The 22,879-nt window shown below is 56.4% G+C and overlaps 1 protein-coding gene across 5 annotated transcripts in view; it reads left to right on the forward strand.

Annotated features, from left to right (window-relative positions):
* The window catches only part of SMG6 (SMG6 nonsense mediated mRNA decay factor), a 109,237-nt gene that overhangs the window by 497 nt on the left and 85,861 nt on the right, over window positions 1–22,879 (forward strand). For all 5 annotated transcript variants that reach the window (XM_083806686.1, XM_083806687.1, XM_083806689.1 and 2 more), the window contains exons 2-8: window positions 313–2,080; window positions 3,923–4,115; window positions 4,808–4,918; window positions 5,698–5,804; window positions 6,941–7,019; window positions 8,343–8,453; window positions 9,071–9,283. In XM_083806686.1, the coding sequence (XP_083662812.1) occupies window positions 313–2,080; window positions 3,923–4,115; window positions 4,808–4,918; window positions 5,698–5,804; window positions 6,941–7,019; window positions 8,343–8,453; window positions 9,071–9,283 (2,582 nt within the window). The remainder of the gene's footprint in view (window positions 1–312; window positions 2,081–3,922; window positions 4,116–4,807; window positions 4,919–5,697; window positions 5,805–6,940; window positions 7,020–8,342; window positions 8,454–9,070; window positions 9,284–22,879) is intronic.

Consider the following 22,879-nt stretch of genomic DNA (forward strand, 5'->3'; position numbering starts at 1 on the left):
AGCTGCCCGCCCCCCCCCCCGGCTTCAGCTGGAAGTTTTTAACCCGCGAGCCGCGGCTGCTGCTTGGAGGCAGCCTCCGGGGCCCGTCCGTCTCGCCCTCGGCACCTCGGTGCTGCGGGGGTTGCGCTTTGTGTGTGTGGGGCCGGGCGGCTTGATCGGGCCTCGTTTCCTGCGAGCCCCGACCGAGAATTTCAGGTCTGGTCTCCGGGAGCAGCCGCCAGGCCGTCAGGCTCATTGCTTCTGCTTAATATTCGTCGTTATTTTCTCCCGGCGCGTGGTGGGAGTAACTCCCGTCTCTCGATCTCTCCCTAGAAAACATGACGGAGGTGAAGGAGCCGAGGCACCGCAAAGACAACAGGCGCCCAGACCTGGAGATTTACAAGCCCGGCCTCTCCCGGCTGAGGGGCAAGCTCGTGTCACCGAAGCACGAGGCTGCCGAGAAGGAGAGGAGCGGGGCCGAGGAGGGCAAGGAGGAGAGCGCTGCTGGGAAGGGCCCTTCGGCAGGAGGGGCTCCGGTCGCAGAGGACTTCGGCAAAGGCGACAGCCACGGGCAGAACGGCCCTTTGCAGGGGAACGAAGAGACGGAGGCTAAAGGTGGGCGTCAGAGCCAGGAGAGCTCTTGCAAACAGCCCGCTGCGGATGAGTGGTGTCCCAAGACCACGAGGAGAGCCAAGAAGCCGGACCAGCAGATCTACCAGCCCGGGAAGCGCCTGCATTCGGTTGCCAAAGAACCGGCCCCGCGCTCAGCTGCCGAGGAAGTCGCCTCCAAGATGGAGCAGCTGAGAGTCGAGGGAGACAAAGAGGCTGAGAAAGGTAGCGGAAAAGACACCAGGAAAACCAAACCGGGCAAAGAGGACAGAGAGGGAAGCCAGGCCGGGGAAGGAGGGAAAACCTCGAGGGGAGAAAAAGGAAGACGTGCGGAGCGAAGCGACAGGCTGAGGAGAGCGAACGACGAGGTGATGCAGGGGAAGCTGGGCTCCACGAAGCGCTACTCCCGCTCTGACAAGCGGCGCAGCCGATACCGCACCTGCAGCACCAGCTCAGCCGGCAGCAACAACAGCGTGGACGGGGCCCCGCTCGTGGACGGGGTGGAGAGGCGGCAGGAGCGTGCCAGGGAAAGGGCACGTGCCAGGAAGCAGCTCTCCGCGTCCTCCACGGACTCCTTGGACGAGGACAGAATCGACGAGGCAGAAGCGTACGTCCCCAGCAGGCTTGCAGACAAGAAGAAGCGTTCAGAGCAGGGTCGAGCGTCTCGGAGCGAGAGCGAGTGGAGCAGCAACGGCCGGGAGGTGAAGGGGTCCTTCCGAGTCACGTTTGACAGCAGGACCATGAGCAGGGATATCAGCCTGGCAGACGCGGATAAAAAAAAGCCCCCGAAGGCGTTTGCCGCTTGCAATGACTCAGAGGCTTCGGAGGCGAGGAGCCAGAGCAGAGAGCCCCAGGGGAGGGGCCGCGGGATCCTCTTCCTGCCCGCCAACACGGACCTCTCTGCCAGCACCGCGGGCTCCCCCGAACCCGGCCACCCCGGGCCCCGGCTGCTGCTCGCCGGCGCCGGGACCAAAAGCTCGCGAAGCCGGGGCCGAGGCGGCACCGCTCGCAGGCTGTGGGACCCCAACAACCCGGACCAAAAACCCGCCCTGAAGAGCCAGAGTGCTCAGCTCCACTTCCTAGACACGGACGACGAAGTGAGCCCCACCTCCTGGGGGGAAGCCCGCCAGGCCCAGACGTCCTACTACAAGTTCCAGAACTCCGACAACCCCTACTACTACCCCCGGGCCGCCGCGCAAGGCCCGCAGTATCCGTACGGCGGCTACTCCCTGCAGTATCCCGTGGGTCCGAGCAACGGGGTGTACCCAGGAGCCTACTACCCGGGGTACCCCGGCCAGGCGGGGCAGTACGTGTGCGGCCCGCTCCCCCCGGCCCCTCTGAGTCCCGAGATGGAGCAGCAGATGCGGAGCATGCAGCAGCAGGAGCTCAGCAAGCTCCTGCGCGAGGCTGGGAACCAGGAGCAGCAGCTCAGCAATCTGCTTTCCAGAGACCGCATCAGCCCGGAGGGGCTGGAGAAGATGGCCCAGCTGAGGTTAGTGGCAGGGTCTTTTCTGCTACCAGCACGGTTATCGAGAGCACGGGGGCTCCCGGAGGACCTGGTAGAAGGAGATTTTGATGTCTGGGAGACTGGGGCAGTAGCTCGCAGGCTTCTGAGGTGCTGGGGCTGTTCGTCACATGCTAGTGGTGTTTGGTATGAGGAGGAAAAGTGTGGGCGAAGATCTCGTTTGCCCAGGCTGGGAGTTAAGCTGTGGCTTCTCGCGGTTGTGGAATGCCGCGTGTGTATTGCAGGGCACGCACCCCCTGCAGCTCTCGGGTTCTTCTTCCCCTGCTGGAGCTGGTCTCTGTTGGTTCCAGTGCTCTCAGCGTTTGCTGGTGTACTTCTCCTTTCTCACCTGTCCTCGGCTGTCGGCTGATTTGCATCGTGGGCTTCAGCGTAGCGGCTGTTGGCTCGAGCTCTCGGAGTGCCGCCTGGATGCCCGCGTAGCAGTGGCAGCGCTTTCCGAGTGCAGGGCGGTTTTGTTCTTGACACCGTTCAGCCCCGCGCCGTGCAGTGTTCCAGCAGGGGTGGCCTGGCGAGGCCAGCTAGCAACAGGGAAGTGACACTGGCGCCCTGGAGGGTAGTTTACGTGGCTGTAGCAAGGTTCTGCTTGGCATCTTCCACGTTCGCCTGTGACCTCTGTGTCTCTGGGGCTTCTCTGGGGCTTACTTTCAGAGCCAGCTGGCAGCACGTCCGGCAGGTAAGCTCATTTCAGGGCTTGCTCTGTGATCTGCGGCCTCACAGCGCAGACCTCAGGGTGCGATGTGTCTGCATTAACACAGCGCCGGAGGTTTTGGGTCAGGGCGTTCAGGGCGCCCGGAGCTGTTACCTGGAGGGCGAGGACAGGCCGTGCAGTGCTGCTGTGGCCAGCGCTCCTGCCCTGCGCTGGGAGCACCGGGACAGATGGCCCCTTCCCCGTCTGTTCCAGTGCACCTCCTGCCCATGTCCCGGTGCCTGCTGTCAGCCCGGCTGTGGGGCTACTTTGGCGCTCGGCTTCAGGGGCTTCTTAATCCCTGGGGCTTATTTAGGACCAGAGGGAACAGCCTCGAGTTGCGCCAGGGGAGGTTCAGGTTGGAAATGAGGAAAAAATTCCTCTCGGAAGAAGCCGTCAGGCGTTGGGACGGGTTGCCCGGGGAGGTGGTGGAGTCACCGTCCCTGGGGGTGTTGGAGGAAAGTTTGGATCTGCTTCGCTGGGAGCTTCCCCCAGATAGCGTGGAGCTGCTTCTAGCCTGTCGCTATTTTATTAAGTTGAGAGGAGGAATTCTGCTCCGGGGGCTGGGCTGGGCTGAGGGTAGCTGGTGAGGGGAATGAGCTTTCTGTTACCCTGAGGCTTATTCCCTTCAGGTGTAACTTCCTGTGCTCGTTTTTGAGGGAATAGGGTCTCTGTTTCCACGGTGTATTTTGTGTGGATGGAAGGGAGGTACGGATCGCTGTAACGGCAGGACATCTCGTGCTCTTTGGTTCTGTGCGCGCTTGTTCCTGGCCCGTAGGGGCTGGGCTGTGCTCAGAAGGAGCAGGGCCTGGTCGTGTTGTATCAGGAGGCAGTTGTGGCTTGCTCTTCCCAGTGGCAGAGTTGTCGCAGGGTCTCCTAGCTCTTTGACAGGCACAGAAGGGAGCTGGTCCTTTCAGATTTGTCCTGCTTGGAGCCAGAAGGGTGGTTGCAACAGCTCCCGTCTCTCTCTAGAACGTGTGGAAGCATCAATTGCCGTAGCTTGCGAGCTGGGTGAAGTGCTGATACCTCGTTCTCGCTAGGCAAAAAGCATCGGATGGCTCAGCACATGTTCCCTGCAGCTCAGCTGGGCGGCTGTGCGCACCACCGACTGTGTTTCACCCTAGGCTGGAGATGCTGCAGCTGTACGAGCGGTGCATCCTGATGGACATCGAATTCTCGGACGCGCAGAACGTGGACCAGCTGCTGTGGAAGAACGCCTTCTACCAGGTGATCGAGAAATTCCGGCAGCTTCTCAAGGACCCTCTGGGGGAAAACGCCCAGGAAATTCGGATCAAACTTCTCCAGCTTCTAGACGAGGTAAGAAGAGAGAAACAACCCCAAACTCCACGAAACCTTTGGGCGGGATTGGGTGGTGTTTGGGGTGGTGCAGCTGGACAACGAGCCTTCCTGGTCCTGCTTACCTCGCTGTGTGCCTTAGGCCATGCAGGGAGAACGCTCAGATGGATGGTGATTTAGTACAGCAGCCGTGGGTCCAGGCGGATGTTTGTTGTAATTTAAACCAGGCTTGTTTCGGTGGGTTCTGTTTTAATTAGAAATTAGTTCAAGCTAAAATGAAATAAACATCCTTACGTGGAAATAAGCAGAGGCGTTCATGGAGGCGTTTGTGCCCTCTTTATCAAATTTGCTTACGGGCCGTTCTGTTGGACTGGGCAGCTTAGTGTACTCGTCGTAAAAGGCAGGCTGACAGATCCAAGAGGACGTGTTTTATAGAATTATGTTGGTAGGGAGGGGCTGCTGGAGGGCTTCAGTCCAGCCTCCTGCTCAGAGCAGGACTGTGGCTAGCACTAAGTCAGGTCAGCCCTGACTTTGTCTCGTCCAGTGCTAAAAACCTCTGAGGCTGGAGATTGTGTGGCCTCATCGTTACTTTCTGAAGAGAAACGGCCCAAACCTCAGGGAGAGGAACCTTTTTTGCCCGTGGTAAGGGACAGTGTGGTGACTTTGCCTTGCCTGGAAGGTTTGTAACATCCAGGTACGTGTGTGTTTTGCAGGGCACTTTGTTTTTCGACGGCTTGCTCCAGAAGCTGCAGGTGTCGTACCAGTTCAAGCTGGAGGACTACATGGACGGGATGGCCATCCGCAGTAAGCCCCTGCGGAAAATGGTAGGTTGGCTTCCTCCTGGAGCCTTCTCACCCTGTGAGCTGCGCGCAGCGGGCTGAGCTCAGCGTGCTGCCCGTGCCAAGAGGTAGGCAGCTGCACTCTGAATAGATGTCAGTGTGTTTGCAGGGAACCTCAGCTGTTAGAGAACTTGTTGAACCAACTCCAGTGCATTAACATTTCTTGGCATCCTTTGCAAAGAAGGAACTCTCTTTTTTTTCTTTCTTTTTTTTTTCCCTTTTTAAAATCGGTTCTGTGACCAGGGCTAATCAAGGGAAGGAAGTGTCCAAAGGTGCCCTGGCTTTGCCTTAGCTCTTTAACATCTCTTATTCCTGTATGTGGAATTCAGAATAACGAACAAGGGGAGCGAACAGTTGCGCTGTCTCTCTGACACTTGACAGCGATTGCCCTGAGCTGTGAGTGCAGGTGTGAGGGACAGCTGGAAGAGGATATTTTAGTCCAGCTCCGTTCCCAGAGATGTGTTTGTGTTAACCAGTTTGTCCTCCGCAAATTGGTCATGGACTGAACGAGCCACGGATTCCGAAACCCACCTCCTCTGGGCGAGAACTAGGACGTTGATGTAAGGGAGTAGCTGTTTGGGGATTGGGTTGCCCTCGCAAATGCTGAACCAGTGCCCTGGAGCCTCGTCATTTAATTCTGTGGCCCTTCTGTGAGACCTTCAGTTTGGCAGTGACCTCCTCCTACAGTCCTTGCATGTTCACTGGGATTTAAGGTGAGCCGGGGCGCGCAGCTCCCACGTAACGTCCCGAATTCTTCCTTCCAGGTGAAGTACGCACTGATCAGTGCTCAGAGGTGTATGATTTGCCAAGGGGACATCTGCCGATACCGAGAACAAGCAAACGATACAGCCAACTACGGAAAGGCACGCAGGTATTGTGTTCCCCACCCCAGGGCTGGGGAAAGCTCTTCCTCTATCTGGTTACAAGGGCCGCATCTCATTTCGTGCTTTAACTTGCCTCTAGCCTCTTTTTATGACTCCTTGTTGTGTTGCGGTCCTGTGAAGCTGAAAGGTGTAGCCTAGCCTGCTTCGCTACCCCAGACAGCACCCCGCAGATCTGTCTTCCTCCAGTCTGGGTGGAAGTTGTCCCGTGCTGATCCCGCGACAGGGAGGGTTTACGCTGCTGAGGCTGGCAGAATGACTGTCGTGTTTTCTGCTAGCTTTTCAGCTAGGGGAGGTTCCCGTGTATGTGTCCGTATGCTCCGACTGCATCAGGAGTTACTGGCGCTTGTTGCTTCCTGACACTCTTGCTTTGCCTGGTATACTGTCATTTTTTCTGATTTTTTTTTTTATTATTATTTTTTTTTCTGGAACAAAGGCTGATGGTGGGCAAGTGAGCCTGTCATGGGGCATGGAGCCCTGAAACTTGTAGTGGTTTGCAGAACAGGGCTGGGAAAGTTGCCTGGTTTGAACCTGCGGGCATCATGGAGTGTGCTGGTATCTCAGGGGCCGGGAGGAACGTTCTACGTTTGTGATGTGTCTGAACAGAGTGCCAGATCTGTGTGGCGTGTTATAAACTGGATAACACGATTGAGGGAGAATAGAGAGGTTGGAGGAATGGGCTGTCACTGAACTGATGTCTCTTCTTCTGGGATGATTAAATATCTTGAAAATATTGGAAATGAGCTAAGCAACCAGGAAGGTTTGGTTCCAGCTGCCAAAAAGGCTGAAAAGGGGATGGAGAGAGAAGTGTTTTCCTAATAGCCCGTTCTCTGTGCCTGAGGCTGCACTGGGGACAGCGCTCGCTGGATCTGGCTAAATACTTGTCTGCAGGCTGAGCCAAGGACATTTCTTTCTCCAGCTGTCTGCCTCGCCCTCTTGTCCTGTGCCCTGGCTCTGGCTCTCCAGGCCGGGTACAGGCTTGCTGGCTGTGCACGCTCACGCAGGCAGAGGGCACTTGTGCAAAGGGCCTGTTCCCTGCAGGGCCGCCAGTGCTTCGGAGGGAATTCTGTGCCCTTAGCAGCGAGGAAGGCAACCTAACTTTTTCTCTGTTTCTTCTATTTCTCAGCTGGTACCTGAAGGCTCAGCAAATCGCTCCCAAGAACGGCCGCCCGTACAACCAGCTGGCACTCCTGGCCATATACACGGTAAGGTGCTGGTCGTGCGAGGGTGCAGCAAGCACAGGAAGAGCCTCAGGGAAGGTTAGGGGTTTCCATCTGGTGGAGGAGGACGTTGTTTAAGGCAGTGCTTCCAGCTGTTTTTTTTTAAAGAAAGGAAAAAGCTGGTGGCAGGGCGTGCTCTGTGGATCCCAGCTGTTGTGGCTTCAGGCAGCTTGGTTAGATACGCACTGCTGCTGAAGTCTGTCAGCTTTCTGGGGACTGCTCTGTAGGCTGTTGGGAGTTCACGTTTTGAAAGTGGGTTGCGTTTTAAGGTTTTGCATGAGATTCTTGTGCTCAGGACCATGCTGTCGTGAGGATCCTGTTCCTGCTTGCCACGCCTTCAGTGAGCACTAGTCTAAGCAACATCAACACGCGACTTCCTTAGCTTTCAGTTTTGCTGGCTACTCCAGCCATGCAGGAAGGCTTGTTGCAAGGAAGCTTCGCAGCAGATAATGGGGCAGAGGGACTGGTGGAGATCTGCCCGTTTACAACGCTGAAAGGTGCTGGTTTAAAACACCAGTTCAAAACTGCAGGGTTTAGAAACGCACTTCCCTCGGGGCTGGGAATGACCTTTCTGACTCCCAGTGCGGGGCTTGGAGCAGCAAAGTGTCCTGCCGTGCTGGGGTGGTTTGTAAGGCCAGCAGCACGCAGGCAAAACCCTAAATAGCTGTGGGTCTCGGTAGTATAAAGACTTGGAGGGTGCTTTCTCAGTGTTCCCTGTGCTGGCCTGTGGGAGGAAAGATGCTGAGAGGTTGCTTGCGTGTGGAGGGATTAGCCCAGGGACAGGCTGAGGTGCGGAGGGCATCCTTCTGCGCCCCTGCCAGGAGTCTGGCAACCCCTCCAGTATTCCTGGGCCTCTGCTCTTGTAAAACCCACGTGGAGTCATTTCCATATTCACAGCAATGTTGCAGAGAGTTATTTGCCGAACTGTCAGAAATTCAGTGCTTGTATTGCTGCCCTTTGCCGTGATGTCTGCCGAGAGATTTTTTTGTGTGAGCCTCTGGGTTAACGGCTTCTGTGGCAGCCTCAGGGCTGGTGGGGGCGAGCCTGCAGGCTGCTGCGGCACCTGTGCTCCCTGACCCCAGCAAAGTGCTTGAGCCTGGGGCTGGCTCCCGTAGGTGGCTGTGAACGGGGATGCAGAAGTCAAGGTCCTGCTCGTCTGTAGGGCTGCTCTTGCTGCGTGAACGTCTGTCCCAGGCAGTATTGAGGGAGAGGGAAAGGGTATTGAATATGGAGGGGGAATTCTGTGGGGGCTTGGCCTCGAACCCCCCAGGATGAGCGCTAGCTCTGGGTCTGGTTGTGTTTTTGCAGAGGAGAAAGCTGGATGCTGTCTACTATTACATGCGCAGCCTGGCTGCCAGCAACCCCATCCTCACAGCCAAGGAGAGCCTCATGAGCCTGTTCGAAGAGACAAAACGCAAGGTGAGGCTGGGGGCTGAGCTGCGGGATGCGGCGGCTGCCTGAGCTGGCTCTCAGCTGGAGAGCTGAGGTCTGGAGAGAAGGGTGCTGGTGGCTTTGGGGCTTGGAGTCGCCACCAGTCTTCTTCTAAGAAATTCCATACTGGGAGTCAAAAGAGAGAGAGGGAGAGAACGATGCTGCCTGTCTGCAGACTGCTTTTGGGTCTGTGTAGTCAGCTGAATCTCTTATTTCTGGGTCACCGACTGTAAAACAGCCCAGCTCAGCGAGGGCTGGAGGTTGCTGTGTTTTGCAGCACGGCCTCAGCATGCAGCTGGGTTATTGCCTCATCCCACCGAGGTGGGCAGCAGAGGCTGCAGTCCCTTTGTGCCCCAAATCAAAAATGCAGCGAGTTGGCTGCCGAGCGCTGCTAGGACCGGACACAGCTTCTCTTGTCCCGGTGCAGTCAGATTGAAAATCCTCTCACCTGTGCCATCCTGTAGTGTCAGAAACCAAATTCTGAACCTGTCAGTGAGTCACTGTCATTTTGAAGCTGGCGCAAAAGCCACTTTCTCCATGTAAATGAACTATATTTTCCCTGACCCTTGATCCCTGGATGACCTGAGCCTGTCCCGTCCTCGCAGGCGGAGCAGATGGAGCACAAGAAGCATCAGGTGCTGGAGCTGAGCCCCAGCCGCCGGGGGAAGGGCAAGAAGTCCACGTTGCGACAAGTTGGGGACGACGCCACGCGGCTGGAGATCTGGATCCATCCCTCCCACCCCCGCTCCTCCCAGGGCCACGAGTCCGGCAGGGATTCTGAGCAGGACAACGGTCTTGGGAACCTCAGCCCCAGCGACGTGAGTACTGCAGGAGGCGGCTGTTGGCTTTGGTGTCATGTGTTTGGAATGCAGTGGAATGACACTGGATCTGTTTTGCTTTCCTGTTGCTAAATTTTCCAGTGTTTTGGCTTCCCCTATGGGAGCTGTGCCTTGGGTCAGGCTGAGGAGCTGGTGACCTCGTGCCTCTCATGTTTAAAGCATGTTGTTACCATCCCTTTCTTGGCAGCACGTGCTGGTGGGGCTGATACGGAATAGGAGGGGCACGAACAGAAGATGCAGCGAAATGCCTCTGCGGCAGGCTCTGGCTTGGGTGAGGTTGCCGGTGGGAAATGAGGTCAGATGCTGAGGACCGGGGTTAACGGTGACCCTGGAAGCTCCAGGGCTTGTTCTGGAAGTGCCGTGTGTCCCAGCGCAAACTCCCGATCACCTGGCGCTGGGACAAACGCGAAAACCGTGCTTTTAATTTCCAGTGTAGGTGTTGCGTTTGCGTTACTCGTTCTGCTGAGGAAAAATCTCTTGTAAGGATTAAAAAATGGACTACTGGTATCTCACACCGGGCTGTTCGAGCTGTGTACCTTGCAGAAGGAGCCTGGGTGAACTCTGTTTGTCGGGCCCAGGAATGCAGGCAAAGGCAGTGATGGTTGGGAGCTCATCCCCTAGGAATCCTTGCATCGCTTTGGCACATGTGGCCTGCAGGAGGACTTGCCAGGGAGCTCTGGGCTGCCTGTCCTAAAATGGCTGTTCAGGATGGGAGCTGGGCAGGGCTGGGAAGGCCTCCTCTGCATACTGTGGGGCCCAGGGCTTCTCAGCTCTGATGGCGCTTTTATAACTGGTTTGTGACTTCAGCTGGGTGGAACTGGGGTGAAGCCTTAGAACTGTGAAAGATAAGCTCTGGCACACTGCTGCTGCATTTTTTGGATGTTACTGCCCTCAGTTGTTTTCCCTCTCCTCGCCTTCTCTTCTGGAGACCTTTGCTTCCTCAGCATCATCGAAAGGAACGTGCCAGGCTGTAGCATCTCCATAAATCATTGATGGATGTGCTTCGACGTAAGATGCTGTGAGTGTTTTTGAGGCACTGGGAGTTTCTCTTTTTGCAGTGCTCCCATGTGGGGTGGTGTAACCGCTAGCGAAGCGGGGGGCCGTGATGTTTGCAGTGTTCGTAGCGCGGCGGCGTTTGCTGGAGCTTGCCCTCGCTCTGTTCAGTGGGGGCTGCACTGCCTGAAGCGCAGGCCACTGGCCACGCCTGTACAGACTCTGTCTGATTAGTCTTGGTCTCTCCGGCTGTCTGAAATGTTGGCTTGCGGAAAGCTGCTCCCACTAACACCGAGAGGCTGCACAGCCAGAACCCCAAAGGCAGAAGGGCAGGGAGAGCTGAGGGCACCGGTTTGGGCACTGCTGGTTCTGGCAGCCAAGATTTTAATATTTGGGCTGCAGTGCACTGCTCTGCTCCTCTTTTGCTGGCACAACTGCTTACGGAGCCGCGCCACAACCGTGTCAACAAACCGATGTGGATTAAAAACAAGCAGGTGAAGCAGAAATCTGCAATCTGTGTCCGCTCCCAAAGTTCCCATGCTGCGAAGCTGGGGGCCGGACGAAAACAGCAGCTCTTTGGGAGGAAGCTCTGCGCTTCTCCAATCCTTGGAGCCTCCTACCCTCTTCCTCACCTCGGCGGTGCTTTCGGGGGACTGGAGAGGAGCTGAGGAGTCTGCGTGTTGCCACTGTGTGGCACTGTTTGGCCTCGGAAGGGCCCTGCCTGGGCCAGAGGCAGGCAGCAGCCCTCATCCTGGCAGCACCTCTGCCCCACATCGCAGCAGGCCCGCTCCCCGCGCGGGCTGGGGCGGAAGGGAACAGCTCTGCTCCCAGGGGAAGTGTGCCAGTGCTTACGTGTCATTTCAGAGAAATGAGCCTGAAACTGTGTCACTGCCTCCCGGTGCCTTCCTCGCCAGCGTGAGCCCTGGGGAAGGCTGGGGCTGGTTTTCCGTTCCTGCTGACAGTTGTGCTCCGCAGGTAGCTCCTCGGACAGCAGCGTTTGCGGCAGCCGATTGCTATTTCTGGCCCAGAGAGGGTAATTTTTTGGCTCAAAATGGGAAAGTGTTGAGCTTTCAGGAGCAGGGACAACACAAGCGTAGACCCTAACAGCTCTGGCCACATACAGGCAGGGGGTGGGAGCAGGCTCCTTGTGCCCTTCAAACAGGCCGTTGCTCCAAACCCAGCCCGAGCTAAAGGAGCCTGGCAGTTTCATAGGTAACGTGAAACGGGTTTGGGATGTTTTGCATCCTCGCTGGCTGCCTCCTTTGCTGTGCAGGCAGTTAAGTAGCGGTGCTGCGTGGTGGCACGCTGGGCAGGGAGATGCTGAACGCTTCCCTCCCAGCACCTCCTGCTGTGCCTGCTGCCCTCTCGGCGAGCAGAGCCTGCTCAGTGCATGCCTGCCTGCTGCTTTTTTGTTTTCCTCCCCCTTCTGTGGCCCTATACAAAGATCCAAACCCCGTTACTTTATTTCAGGGTCAGAAGCTAGCCGAGTGGAGTTAGCGAAGCATGACGGCGGGGCTGCAGAAGGGCAGCTCGTGCTGCAGCCATTGCTGTGGCAAAGGCAGCGTGCGGTGCTGGCAGCTTGCCTTGGCACCGTGTGTTCAAGGTAGAGGCTTGGCACAGCTGCTTCTTCCTCTCTTTGCTACGTCATCTTCTTCTAGGAAGAGGCAGAACTGGAAGCGTGTGCCACGTGCCCGCACCAAGGGCCGTGCAGCTTCGTTTGGCCCCTTTCTCAGTAACCGGGTTCAGCGCTGCTGGCACGGAGGGCACGGGAAGGTTTCAAAGCCAGCAGAAGAAGCGTTTGGGTCGAAGCCCGTCCTTTTTGTGCTTAGGCTTTTGTCCGTTATGCCTGCAGCCTTCTGGAGTTTCGTTCTGTGAATCTTTCCTTCTGGCCGTTCTCTGTGGTCTCCTGTTTGTTGTTTGCTTCTTAGGTGTGCAGCGACATGAGAATCCGGGCTGCCCCGATGCCCCGCTTACCCGACAACGTAAGGTCACTTCGTGTAGGATTCCTACGAGAAAAGCAAAAAGGAGACTGAGCCAATGAGCGGCCGTATTCCCTTTTTTAAAAACAAAAACAAAAGCTGGATAGAGCGAAGCGAGCTGGAGAGCCAAGTCCTATTTCTTCACTGCCATTGGTTTCGTTTGCCTTGGGTCTGTATTGATCTCAGGTCTGATAGGACCGGCTGCATGTTGCCACGCAGACTGTGAATTGGTAGAGTAAACAGGGCAAACGTGCCGTCAGTCTCCTGAGAAAGTGTTAATATTACACTACGTTTGAGATTTTAATCACCCCTGTCAGGAAATGCTGAGTTAAGGTTCCCACAGTTGCAGTTGCCTGCTGCCTGCGCTCTGCAGCAGATACTTCCTTATGTTAGCACGCAGCGTGCATGCACCGACAGAGATTACTCCATAGCTGCAGCTAGGATTAGGGAAGAGAGGTTTTCCCTTGGCACAACAGTAATTGAATAATAGTTCTCTCCAGATGTCTGAATGCTTCAGAATCATTAACGAATTAAGCCTCCTAGACTCTTAGCGAGAGGTCAGTCTTGTAGAGCCAGCGCGAGTTTGGCCACCCCAAAAGGAGGGCCACCCAAAAAGCCCCTAGGAAAGCTGAGAGATCTGCTGAAGTTCAGAAGTTCGGAGCGGGTTTTAACCTCCATGTCTTTACCCAGGCTTTCCTCTCAGCAGCAGGGAACGTGGACATCGGGGTTTCCACAGATGGGCATTGAGTTTCACCAGGAGCTCTAACAAAAAAAGGGGGGAACAAAGTTCTCTCGGCAGGCCGGACGCCGTATCTTACTCCTGTATTTCCTCGTGGTTGCACGCCGTGCCGTTCTGTGGGAGCTCGCTGGTGGGTGCAGGTGCCAGGAGACAGCAGCAGTGCGTGGAGCTGTCAGCAGTGCGTGTCCTGGGGTGTGTTTATTTTCTCTCAGGGGAGTGGTGCCGGTTTCTTCTGGACCCCACCATCACCTTCCACCCACCAAGCTCTAGAAATTGAGACGAGTGTTAAGCATGCAGGGGGGTGGTCCTCTGGTCCTCTCTGGCCCGATGAAGGCGCTGTCTCCTCGCAGCAGGGGAGGTTGTGGGATTTGTCCTGCTGCTTTTTTCCCCTCTAGGTCTGGATTCAGCCAACTGGGAACCCGTCTGGCAGTGCCTGGTTGGAGTTAGCTTCATGATAGCTTTGCCTGTGATTCTTTTTTGTTTTTATTTTATTTCTGAGATGAGACGTTTGCAAGGATTCTCCCCTTCTGTCTTTCTCAGTCCTTCTCTCCTGCTCTGTTTTATTTCTGTCATTGCTCGTCGTGTCTGAGCACCGTGATGCTGTGTCTGCTTACAGCTCTGCAGCCGGATCGCGGTCCAAGACAGGAGAAGGCATTTTGGGGAGCACTTGTGCCTCCAGGAGCACTGGGGGGTCCTGGGGGCTCCCTGAGCCTCTGCCTTGATGGCGGGTGTGCGTCCTCGGCTGGGAAAAGGGTCACTGTCCTGGTCAGCTCCTGCATGTTTCACATCCGTTTTTCCTTGGCCGTGTTTGTTGTTTCTGCTCTGTGTACTTGTTCCTCTTCGGCAGCAGCCGCTCGGGTGTCTCTGGGCTGGCTCCTTCTCCCGGCTGGCTTCAGGCTGTGCGATTTTTCCTCGGGGTTCTGCATCTGGAGGGGAGCGCTTCTAGGGCGGCAGCGGGATCAGAGCTCCTGTTAGGCCGTTAGGGGGTTTTGGCGGGGGGGTTTTGGCCGTTTTGCCCCATCAGCCTGGCCTCTGCTTGGGCCAGGCACACGAGGTGGTGGCAGGGACCTGGGTTTGGAGCTGGGGTTCCCTGCTGCTAATACCCGCAGTCCCTGGGAGCTTTTGGCTTGCCGAGAGGCCGCTGTGGTGTGATCCGAGCATCTGTGAGCGTGGCCCGGCTTTTCCTGGGCAGATACCCACAGAAACACCCCTGTTTGTTTATTTACCCTTCCCTGCCAGCTCTTTTCTCATCTTGTAGCTCTTCTTCGTTACGCCCAACTAGGAATTAGTAACAGGTAAAAGCGGAGTTGACGCCGTGCTGTAGCAGCAGCTGCTCTGCCACGCGTACACGTGGGCACGAGGCCTCTCGGGAAGCTCGCTGATCCGAGGCACCCGTCCCCGGGTCTGCTGGTGGCAGCCTGTGTCCTCGCTGCCGGGCGGCGCTCCTCGGGACAGTGAAGGATGGTGCCTGCTCCTTTCTCTTTCCATGTAGGCTCTTAAGAATAATCCCTGCTGGCAGGAGTACAGGGCTCCACGTGCGGCCCGTGGCGTCAGGTGGGCAGAGTGCTCACAGAGGGCCATTTTAGGAGCCTCTGGGGTGGAAGACAAGTCCGAGCAGCCAGGGCTGTGCTCCTGCTTTAGCTGGGCAGCCCGAAAGCCTGGCGGTGCCGTGGAGCAGGCTCTGCACTCGCCACCCGCTGCCTGCCTTCCCCTCGCTGCTGCTCCCGCGCAGGGTCACCCTTCAGGCTGCTGCTGATGCCCTGGGAGCTCCCAGCCCTGTGCTAACTCTTGCCTGCTTTTATTTTACACCCAACGTTGTGCTCCCGTGCAGAGGGCGGAGGGGACGGAGGCCACGAGCCCGGCAGTGCCTGGAGATGCCCAGTGGCCGGGCTGCCCGCCGAAGCCGCTTCTCACGCCTGTCCCACATCTGAGCCGAGCCCGAGCGGTGGCGCAGGTGCGTCCCCAAAAGGGGGGGGGACACGGGAAGCGAGGGAGTGCCCCCTCGGCCTCTCTCGGCGCAGAGGAGCGACACGAGGTCTTGCAGAGGGCCTTGGGGCAGGCTGCCGTCGGCGCCTTGCCGCAGGAAGGCGGCTGCTGTTAAGTGAGGAAGTTTGTCTCCTCCACGCTTAGGTGCTCTCTAGTATTTGACGCGAGCGATCCTCTCTGTGGGCTGGCGCGGTGCGGCCTGCCCTGGCCGTCAGGGGAAGGCAGTGCTTCCCCTCCAGCCTGCCGCTCTGCTCTCGTACCTCTGCCGTGCTGCGGCCCTCTGCTGAGCCTCCCCCGTGGCACAAAAAGGAGAGGGAGGCTCTTTGGGGCCAGAACAGCGAGCGCTGGCAGCCAGCTGAAGGCTGCCCCTCCTCATTCCTCTCCTTTGCCCACCACCCACGTGCAAAAGCAGCGTGAGTTGTCGAGTCCTTAATTTTCGTGCCCAGAGCGGTGCTTGAGAGGGAGAAACGTGGAGTTCCCTCTGCCCTGCCCGGGCAGCCTCCTGCCCTCACCCCCGCAAGCTCACAGGAAGCAGTTTGGTTTGGTTACTCATTCATGGAGGTCAGGACTGGGTCTGGGTTTTTTTTTCCCTTTGTGTTTAGGAAACGGTTTACAAACTGTTTTGAGCACGGGGGAGCTGGTAGCGTGCGAAAGAGGCTTCTCAGGCTCTTTGCTGCTGGACTCGCGTTAATTCTCTGCCCTGCCTCCTTTTCTGTAATCTCCTTCTCGGTTGGCAGCGTGAGTATTTCTGAGTGCTTTCCCCAGGCTGCAAACCCTCCGCCTCCTGATCTGACCTCGGTCACCAAACCACCTCGGGGCTTTATTTTTACTCTAGCCGTTTGGTTTCGCGCGGTAAGGTTGGTTTCTTTCCCCCAGCAGTGAGAAGCCTCCTCTGCGGAGGAAGTAAAAGAGTGCCAGGCTGCAGTTGAAGCTGGTTAAACACCAAAACCACACTCCTAGCCTCTCTGGGCTTGAGACGTGACATTCAGCCATGCAGCTAGCGCTGCCTTTTGTGCCTGCTGCCAGTTGTGCACCCTCCCTGCTCGCGCTGAACTTCTAAAAAACTGTTCTTTTTTATTTTTTTTTAACTTCAAAACAGCGGTAAGAATCCTCAGCTGCAGTTCAGGCACTAGCAATCCGCCCAGAAACGCTGTAGCACGCTGCTGGGGCTCGTGATCCCCCGTGGACGCTCAGCACCGCTCTGCTGAGGCCTCCCCGAGCTCGGTACAGCTCAGGGAGCCTGCTGGCTGAGGCAGCGCGTGCACGCATGGCGTGTAGAACCCACATGTTGCTTTCCAGCACAGCTTGACCTTTTGTCACTACCCAGAAAGCGAAGGCTTAAGCTCTCGGTAAGAGTTTCCAGAAGTTGGTGTTGACTTTTAATTTATTTTTTTTTTTTAATTTTTCTTAATTTTATTTTTAGACCGTGTTGGCGGTTTTATTTAACTGCGAAGAACAAGGCAGGGCCTAACGTTACTTGAAGGGGAGAAGCACCGACATCGGTCTCCTTCCACTAACGAGCATCTGGTGCTAACGTGTGCTGGTGGATCGGAGGTGGGAGCGCTACGAGGACATCAAGGGCCTCGTGCCTGTGCGAGGGGCTCCGCTACATCCCAGCGCTCCCGGAGAGCCTGCGGACGGGGTGGGGGCAAGGCTGCGAGTTCCAACAAGCCTCGCATGCTCTAAACCCAAGTACAATCATCCAGAAACCGCCTTCCCCTGTCGCTCGCTCTTTTCCTCATTTCCTCTCCTGCTGGTGCTGATCAGCCGGGGATTTGTGTGTAACCAAACCCCTCCCGCTGCCGCACGTGAGGCCTCGCTCGTGGCAGCGGGTCCGATGGGCCCGGCGCTGCGGAGCGCTGTCGGGCGGGGAGGGTTTGCGCTTCAGATGAGAATACTGCAGGAATTGGCAGCGCTGGTAGAGGAAGTAAAGCGTCTAACAGCAGGACTGGGAAATTTCCCAGAGCAGGGCGAAGCCTGTCAGACGGTGATTGCTCTTGAGCTTTTTTTTTTTGTTGTTTGTTGTTGGTCTAACCTTGATCTCTGTCTGCAGTTGGCCCGCTCCCACCTTTTCTGCCGTCTGTTGAACGCTTTTTGGGATGGCACCTTGTATTCCGCAGCCAAAACCCTTTATTTCTGCCACGGGGAATATTTATTTCTTTCCACTGTTGAATGAGCCACTTCCAGCCAGGCTTCGTATCCACTGTGGAGGTGGGTATTAGGAAAGAAACTTCCTTCCGGAGGATCAGGGAGTGGAACCTGCTGGAATCTGTGTCATTTCCTCTGTCCTTGGCTCTGCTCTTCCTCCCCAGCAGACCTCAGTGCTGCGTGGCGCACGGCGGAGACGAAGATGCCTTCGTGCCCCGGGTGAAACCACCCAGGTAGGAGCGAAGGCTCCGGAAGAGCTCCCCAGGCAGCGCCCTGCCCGCGCGTGGGCAGCCAGCTGCAGCGGTGGGAGCCGCGCGGAGCGCTGGCCGCCTCTCGCTGCCCTCTGCCCCGCCGGTGGACGCAGCTTGGGAGAGCAGGAGTGCGAAGAGCAGCCTGTGATAATGCTGTCAGCCTTCTGGAAGGCTCGGCCTCCGCTCAGCCTGTTGTCCAAACGTCTCCTCTGCCGGCCTCATTCCTTCCTAAGCCTTTTTGGGTTAGATCTCTCCTGTCCTTACCTTTCCGAATTTCTCCTGTCGTCTCCCTCCTTCGTGCTAGACCCCACAGATGATCTGCTCTGGAATAGCGGAGAAGGCTGACGACACCCCGAGCTACGTTAAGGGAAGATCTCTTACAAACAGGGCTCAGCACGCGTCCCTCGGTGTCACGTTTTTATCGCAGATGCTGGTTTCTCCTGGCACGCTGTGCGTGTTTGAGCATAAGCTGCTTTTTGCTGGGGCTTCAGCACGCAGCCTGCCCCTTACCTGCTGGACGAAGCACGGCCCTGCCCGGGTCATCTCTCAGTGCTTAACCAGATGCAGCCTTCAAGAGCTGAGCTTGTATCCTAAATGACCTGCAGCACCGGAGCCAACTTGTGAAACATTTAGTGTTGAAAGTGAACTTGATATCTCAGCTGAGGACCCTCTTTGGCGTGTTTGCATAGATTCATGGAGTTTATGGCCAGCAGGGACCATTAGATCATCTGGTCTGATCTCCTGTATATCACAGGTCCTTAAATTTCACCCTGCTACTCCTGCGTGAAGCCAAATAACTTGTGTTTGGCTAAAGCAAAACTTCCAGAAAGACATCCAGCCACGAGAATCCACCCTCTTCCTGGGGAGTTTGTTCCAGTGGTAATTGAGCTGGTTCTGAAACATTTGTACCTTGTTTCCAGAGCGAATGTTTCTGGTTTGTTCTTCTGCTTTGCTTTTCTGCTCGTGCAAAGAGCTTTTAAGTGCTGTGGAGGTCCTTTGCACGAAGCAACCAAATCACCTCCCAGGCTTTTTTGATACGCTAAGCAGATCGAGCTGTTTTTCACTGCAAGGCGTTATTTCTAGCCTTTGAAATCACTTTTACGGCTGGCTTTTGGACCTTTTCCAGTTTTTTCAGCATCTTTTTTTTCTAAAATCAGGGCGCTAGAACTGGGTGCGGTATTTCAGCGTCGGTCTCGCCAGCGCCGTGTATAGATGGAAATGTGCTGCCCGGTGCCTGCTGTCTGCTCGTCTGAGCACCCTAACCCTTCTGCCGGCGCTGCACCGGGAGGTTAGCCTCTGCAGTCCCTCGAGCCTTAATGGAGAAGCTGCCTCGGGCTCAGTTTCCTGGAGGCATACTTTCCATGACCCCAGATGCGTAACGTGGCATTTGATGTCGGAAAATCTCAGATTGTGAAATGATTGTAATAACCTTGTGGGAATGCGCTGCAGCCATCCTTGCTTATCGTTCCTTTTGTGTCTCAGGCAGGCGGACGATCGAATTTACTTTCAGTTTGTCGATAAAAACGCTGCCAGTGAGGCTCCACCAATCTCCTTCCACCCGGTTCAGTGAGGGTTCCCTGAAGACCGCTGCTTTTTAAGATGTTAACTCAATCAGGTTTTATTTAATTTTGATGTAGGGTGTTTAGTCTAATATTTTTTCAGGAATGCTGCATATTACTAATTTAAATGCTTTACAAGCAGCTTAGGTTACAAGTGTGGCTGAAGAGGAAATCGCATGCGTGTAAATATTCCATTTGACCCGTTTTCCTTAAACTGAAAGTCCTGCTAATAGCTTCATTACTAAATCACGTTAAACGTCCGCATAGGCCAGATATTTATTTCAGAGCTGGTGAAGTCACCGCTGCTTGATTTTACATTACTGAAGTGCGCGCTTTTCTTGCTTATGTTTCTCATTTCACCTGCTTTTGATGAAGGGCTTCCCAAATGCCTCTCTTTGTCTTGCCGGGATGCTGACTTGTGACTTTTACAGCCATGAGATGTGTCCTGGAGTTGCTGCAGTCCACAAGATCAGGAAGCTGTAGGAGTGCATCAAGTTTTCTTTACCTGTAAATGAATTTCTTTAGCCTCGAGGCCACGAGACATCAGGATTCCCTCTTTTTTCCATGTCGTAGTAAATTGGATTTTACATTTGTGCAGTGTCTCGCGTTAAGTATGGGGATTCTCCCTGGAATTGCTTCTGTCGCTACAGAAATGAACCTAGTTCAGGGCAGGGCATTGCAACTGCTGAACAGAAACCTGCACTGGAACACGTGGCGAGGAGCAGCAAAGGCAGCTCTGTATCCATTCGTGGCTGCAGGTAGTGCACAAAGAGGAATTATGATGCTAATTAGCCCAGCTGAAATTTGCCCACAGCTCTGTAGCTCTCTTGTAAATCCGGCAAAAGAAGCCAGCCATCCCTGATAGCCCCCTTATGTAGACAGCCGTTTGCACAACGCGCTTTCCACCGGCACGCTGTTATAATTGCACCTGCAGCAGTGAAGACCTCCTGGTGCCTTGCCAGTGAAGCCCGCTGCAGCATCCTGGGCTGTCTGGGAAGCTCGCTCTCCGTGCTGGGGGCTGATTCAGTGAGATGGAGCCCCAGAGAGCTCCGCCAGAACCGTGCAGGTTAGGCACGGCGTGGGGAAAGGCTCGGGCTCCTTGTAGGGCCGCCTCCGGGGGAGATAACGGCCCCGCTGCTGCCCTTGGGCTGGGTCGGCGTGTAGCAGTGAAGGGGGAGAGGGAAATAATCTTCGTATGTAACGTGGCGTATCCAGCCCCTGAGCTGGGAGAGACAATATGGCATGGTTTGGGTGCCTGGATGTTATTTCACACCATTCCCAGCTAGGAAGCTGTGCCTGGAAAAGCCTGGCTGCCCAAGAAACCCCGAAAATATTTGGGACGAGTGTGGTACGTGTTTTGGAGCCGAACTGCGTGGCTCTGTGGTCTGTATCCCAACCCCTTGTCACTGAGGATACCCCGAGACTTAGGAGAATGCCCCGCTGTGCTCCAGTCCCTTCCACTCCAGTGGAGACAGCGCGTTTGTTACAGGCACTTCTGCATCTGGTCTCTTGATTAATGGACTTGTCTTTTGCAGCCTATTTTGACTCTGACACCGCTTTCTGCTCCGCAGATGCTTTGCTGATGTTGAAGAAAGTTTGCCTCGCTTGATAAAGACCAGATCCTGAAATTTACTTCCAAACCTGAAGTAACAATTTTTAACTTGAAACGGTTTTTTCCCCAGGAGTCGCGGCTCCAGAATCCTTCCCTTATTTGGTGCCTCCTTCGCAGCTGGGTCCGATGCTCAGGTGCCAAAGCTCGGCGCGCTCCCCGCGGGGAGCCAAGCGGGTCCGTGCCGGGTTCAAGCACGGGAGCTCAGCTCCGTGGCACTCCTTTTCCTGCGCACCCCGCTGGCATTTCCTGTGTTTCAGCAACTGGGGTGGGAGACACATTTTCGACCCGTTTCGCTCGGCGCAGAGTCTCTCGAGGTCGGCTCTCGCTTTTCTTCTTCCCTGGCTCGAGCCGCGACCAAACCTCTCCTTGAGCTGCCCGACCGCCCCTGGTCTGCGTGCTGTCAGGACGTACTCCCCGTGGCCTCCCCGGGATTCGAGCTTGCCTGTTCCAGGGCCGTTGCTGTCTGTGCTCCGAGCCGCTCGGCGAGCGGTTTGTTAGTCACTGTTGATTTCGTCCATGGCAACAAATCCAGTTCGGTTGGCGCTGCGGCGTGTGAATGCTCCCCGAGCAGCAGCGGGTTGCTTCCTCTGGTGAGGTTGCCTCTTCCCAGGTGGATTTAGTCTGTCTGCACATGCTGACTCATGACAGCCGAAACAGCTGTTTTCAGCTTCAGGCACTACTGTGTGCAGGGACCCCTTCTTCTTCTTGACAGCTGGTTTGTTTTTATAACTAATGCCTTCGCTATATGCTCATAACTTCCATATCGGTGATGCCCGCCCTTCGGCTGGAAGGGACAGAGTCTGTTTTCTGACATCGTTTCGTGTTGTGTAAGCTTTGCTTGGTCTGGTGGGCTCTTCCCAAGCGCCCAGCGGGGACCAGCCAGGTTTGTTTCCCCGGCCCAGGGAACAAAGCTGCCCACGGGGAGCTCTGTGTTCCCCTGGCATCCACACGGGGACCGTTCTTGGGAAGCCTTTTGGACGGGGCCGAGCTCAGATGAAGCCAGGCGGGCGTTGCGGGTCTCCCCTTCCAGTACCGGGGTCAGGAGCGTGGCAGCAGGGCTTCGGGGAAGCGTTTCTCTCCGCCAAATGCAGAACGGCGGGCGGCGGGACTTCCTCCTCCCTGCCCCGCGCCGCTGGGTGGAAGTCGCCGTTTCCCTCTCGCCGTGAGAAGCGGCGCTCGGCTCCCGGAGGCTGAGGGGCAGGTGAGTCACTCCAGGACGAGTCATTCAGAGAAAAAGCCCAGTCAAAGCAGCCCGTGGCCCTCGCGTGAACTCGGAGATGAAAGGTCCAAAGTTAAGCGATGAGCTCATCAAAACCTCGAGGCTGTGAGAGAAAAAAGGGATGAAAGAAGCACGAAAGGTGCCTGCTCGCGATGCCACGGTGCCGGGGCGCACAGGGCTCGGCCCGGGCTTGCTGGGTTCATGCTAAAGTTGGCAGGAGGCGCGAAACCTGCTTCTTTCCCAGAGGCAGGTATCCTGCTTCCTCCTAAAAAATAAACGCTACATGCACCAGTGTACGTCCCGGCACCGGGTCCTGTGCTGCGTGACCGCTTAGTGCTCGGCATTGCAGGTGAAAAGGCCGAGCTTGGAGCTCCCTCCGAGAAGGTTTGGGTGCAGCCGGGTCCTGCGCAGCCCTCCCGGAGCCGGGTGCCTCTGTGCGTGTCCCTCCGTGGGCGTCACTTTCCATTCAGGGTGGGGAGTTTTGGTACTCCCCCGCTGCCAGTAAAGGGCTGCAGGGATTGCAAGGTGAGCGCTCCCGAGGCTGTGGGCTGAACGTGGGCCTTGGAGGTGAACTGCTGCCCTCGTTTCTTATTTCCCCTGCATGCCACCTGCCCGTCAGCCTTGCCGTGGGCTTTCCCGGGTCAGGCCGGGGCCCTGGGTGTTGGTGGAGGCAGCGTCTCTTTCCCACATCCCCTCACCGAGGAGCACGGAGCTGACGGTGCCCCTCTTGCAGCTCCTGCAGCCTGCAAGAGAGCAGGGGGAGAGCGCTGCTCACCGCCGGGCTCCTGCACCTGAGCTCGGGGCTGGGAGCTGGCTGCAGCTCTCGGGGTGCCTGATAGCAGCTGGAGCCGCGGAGCCGGTCACAAACCAGCTTTCCACCTCCACGGGGCATCGCCCGAAGGAAAACGTTAACGGTTTCGAGCTCTGAGCTGCCTCGGTGTCTTAAAGAGGGTGGTGGAGAAGCAGCCGTCCAAACCTGGCCGGCAAAGCGAGCGAGGGCTTTGCTCTGCCGTCCCACTGTTCCCCGGCCTCTTTGGGTTTTCATCTGCAGAGTTAATAAAATGGTGGCAAATAAAGTCAGGTTCCAGC

This window comes from Anser anser (assembly GCF_964211835.1).
Source record: "Anser anser genome assembly, chromosome: 20".
NCBI classification, from domain to species: Eukaryota; Metazoa; Chordata; class Aves; order Anseriformes; family Anatidae; genus Anser; species Anser anser.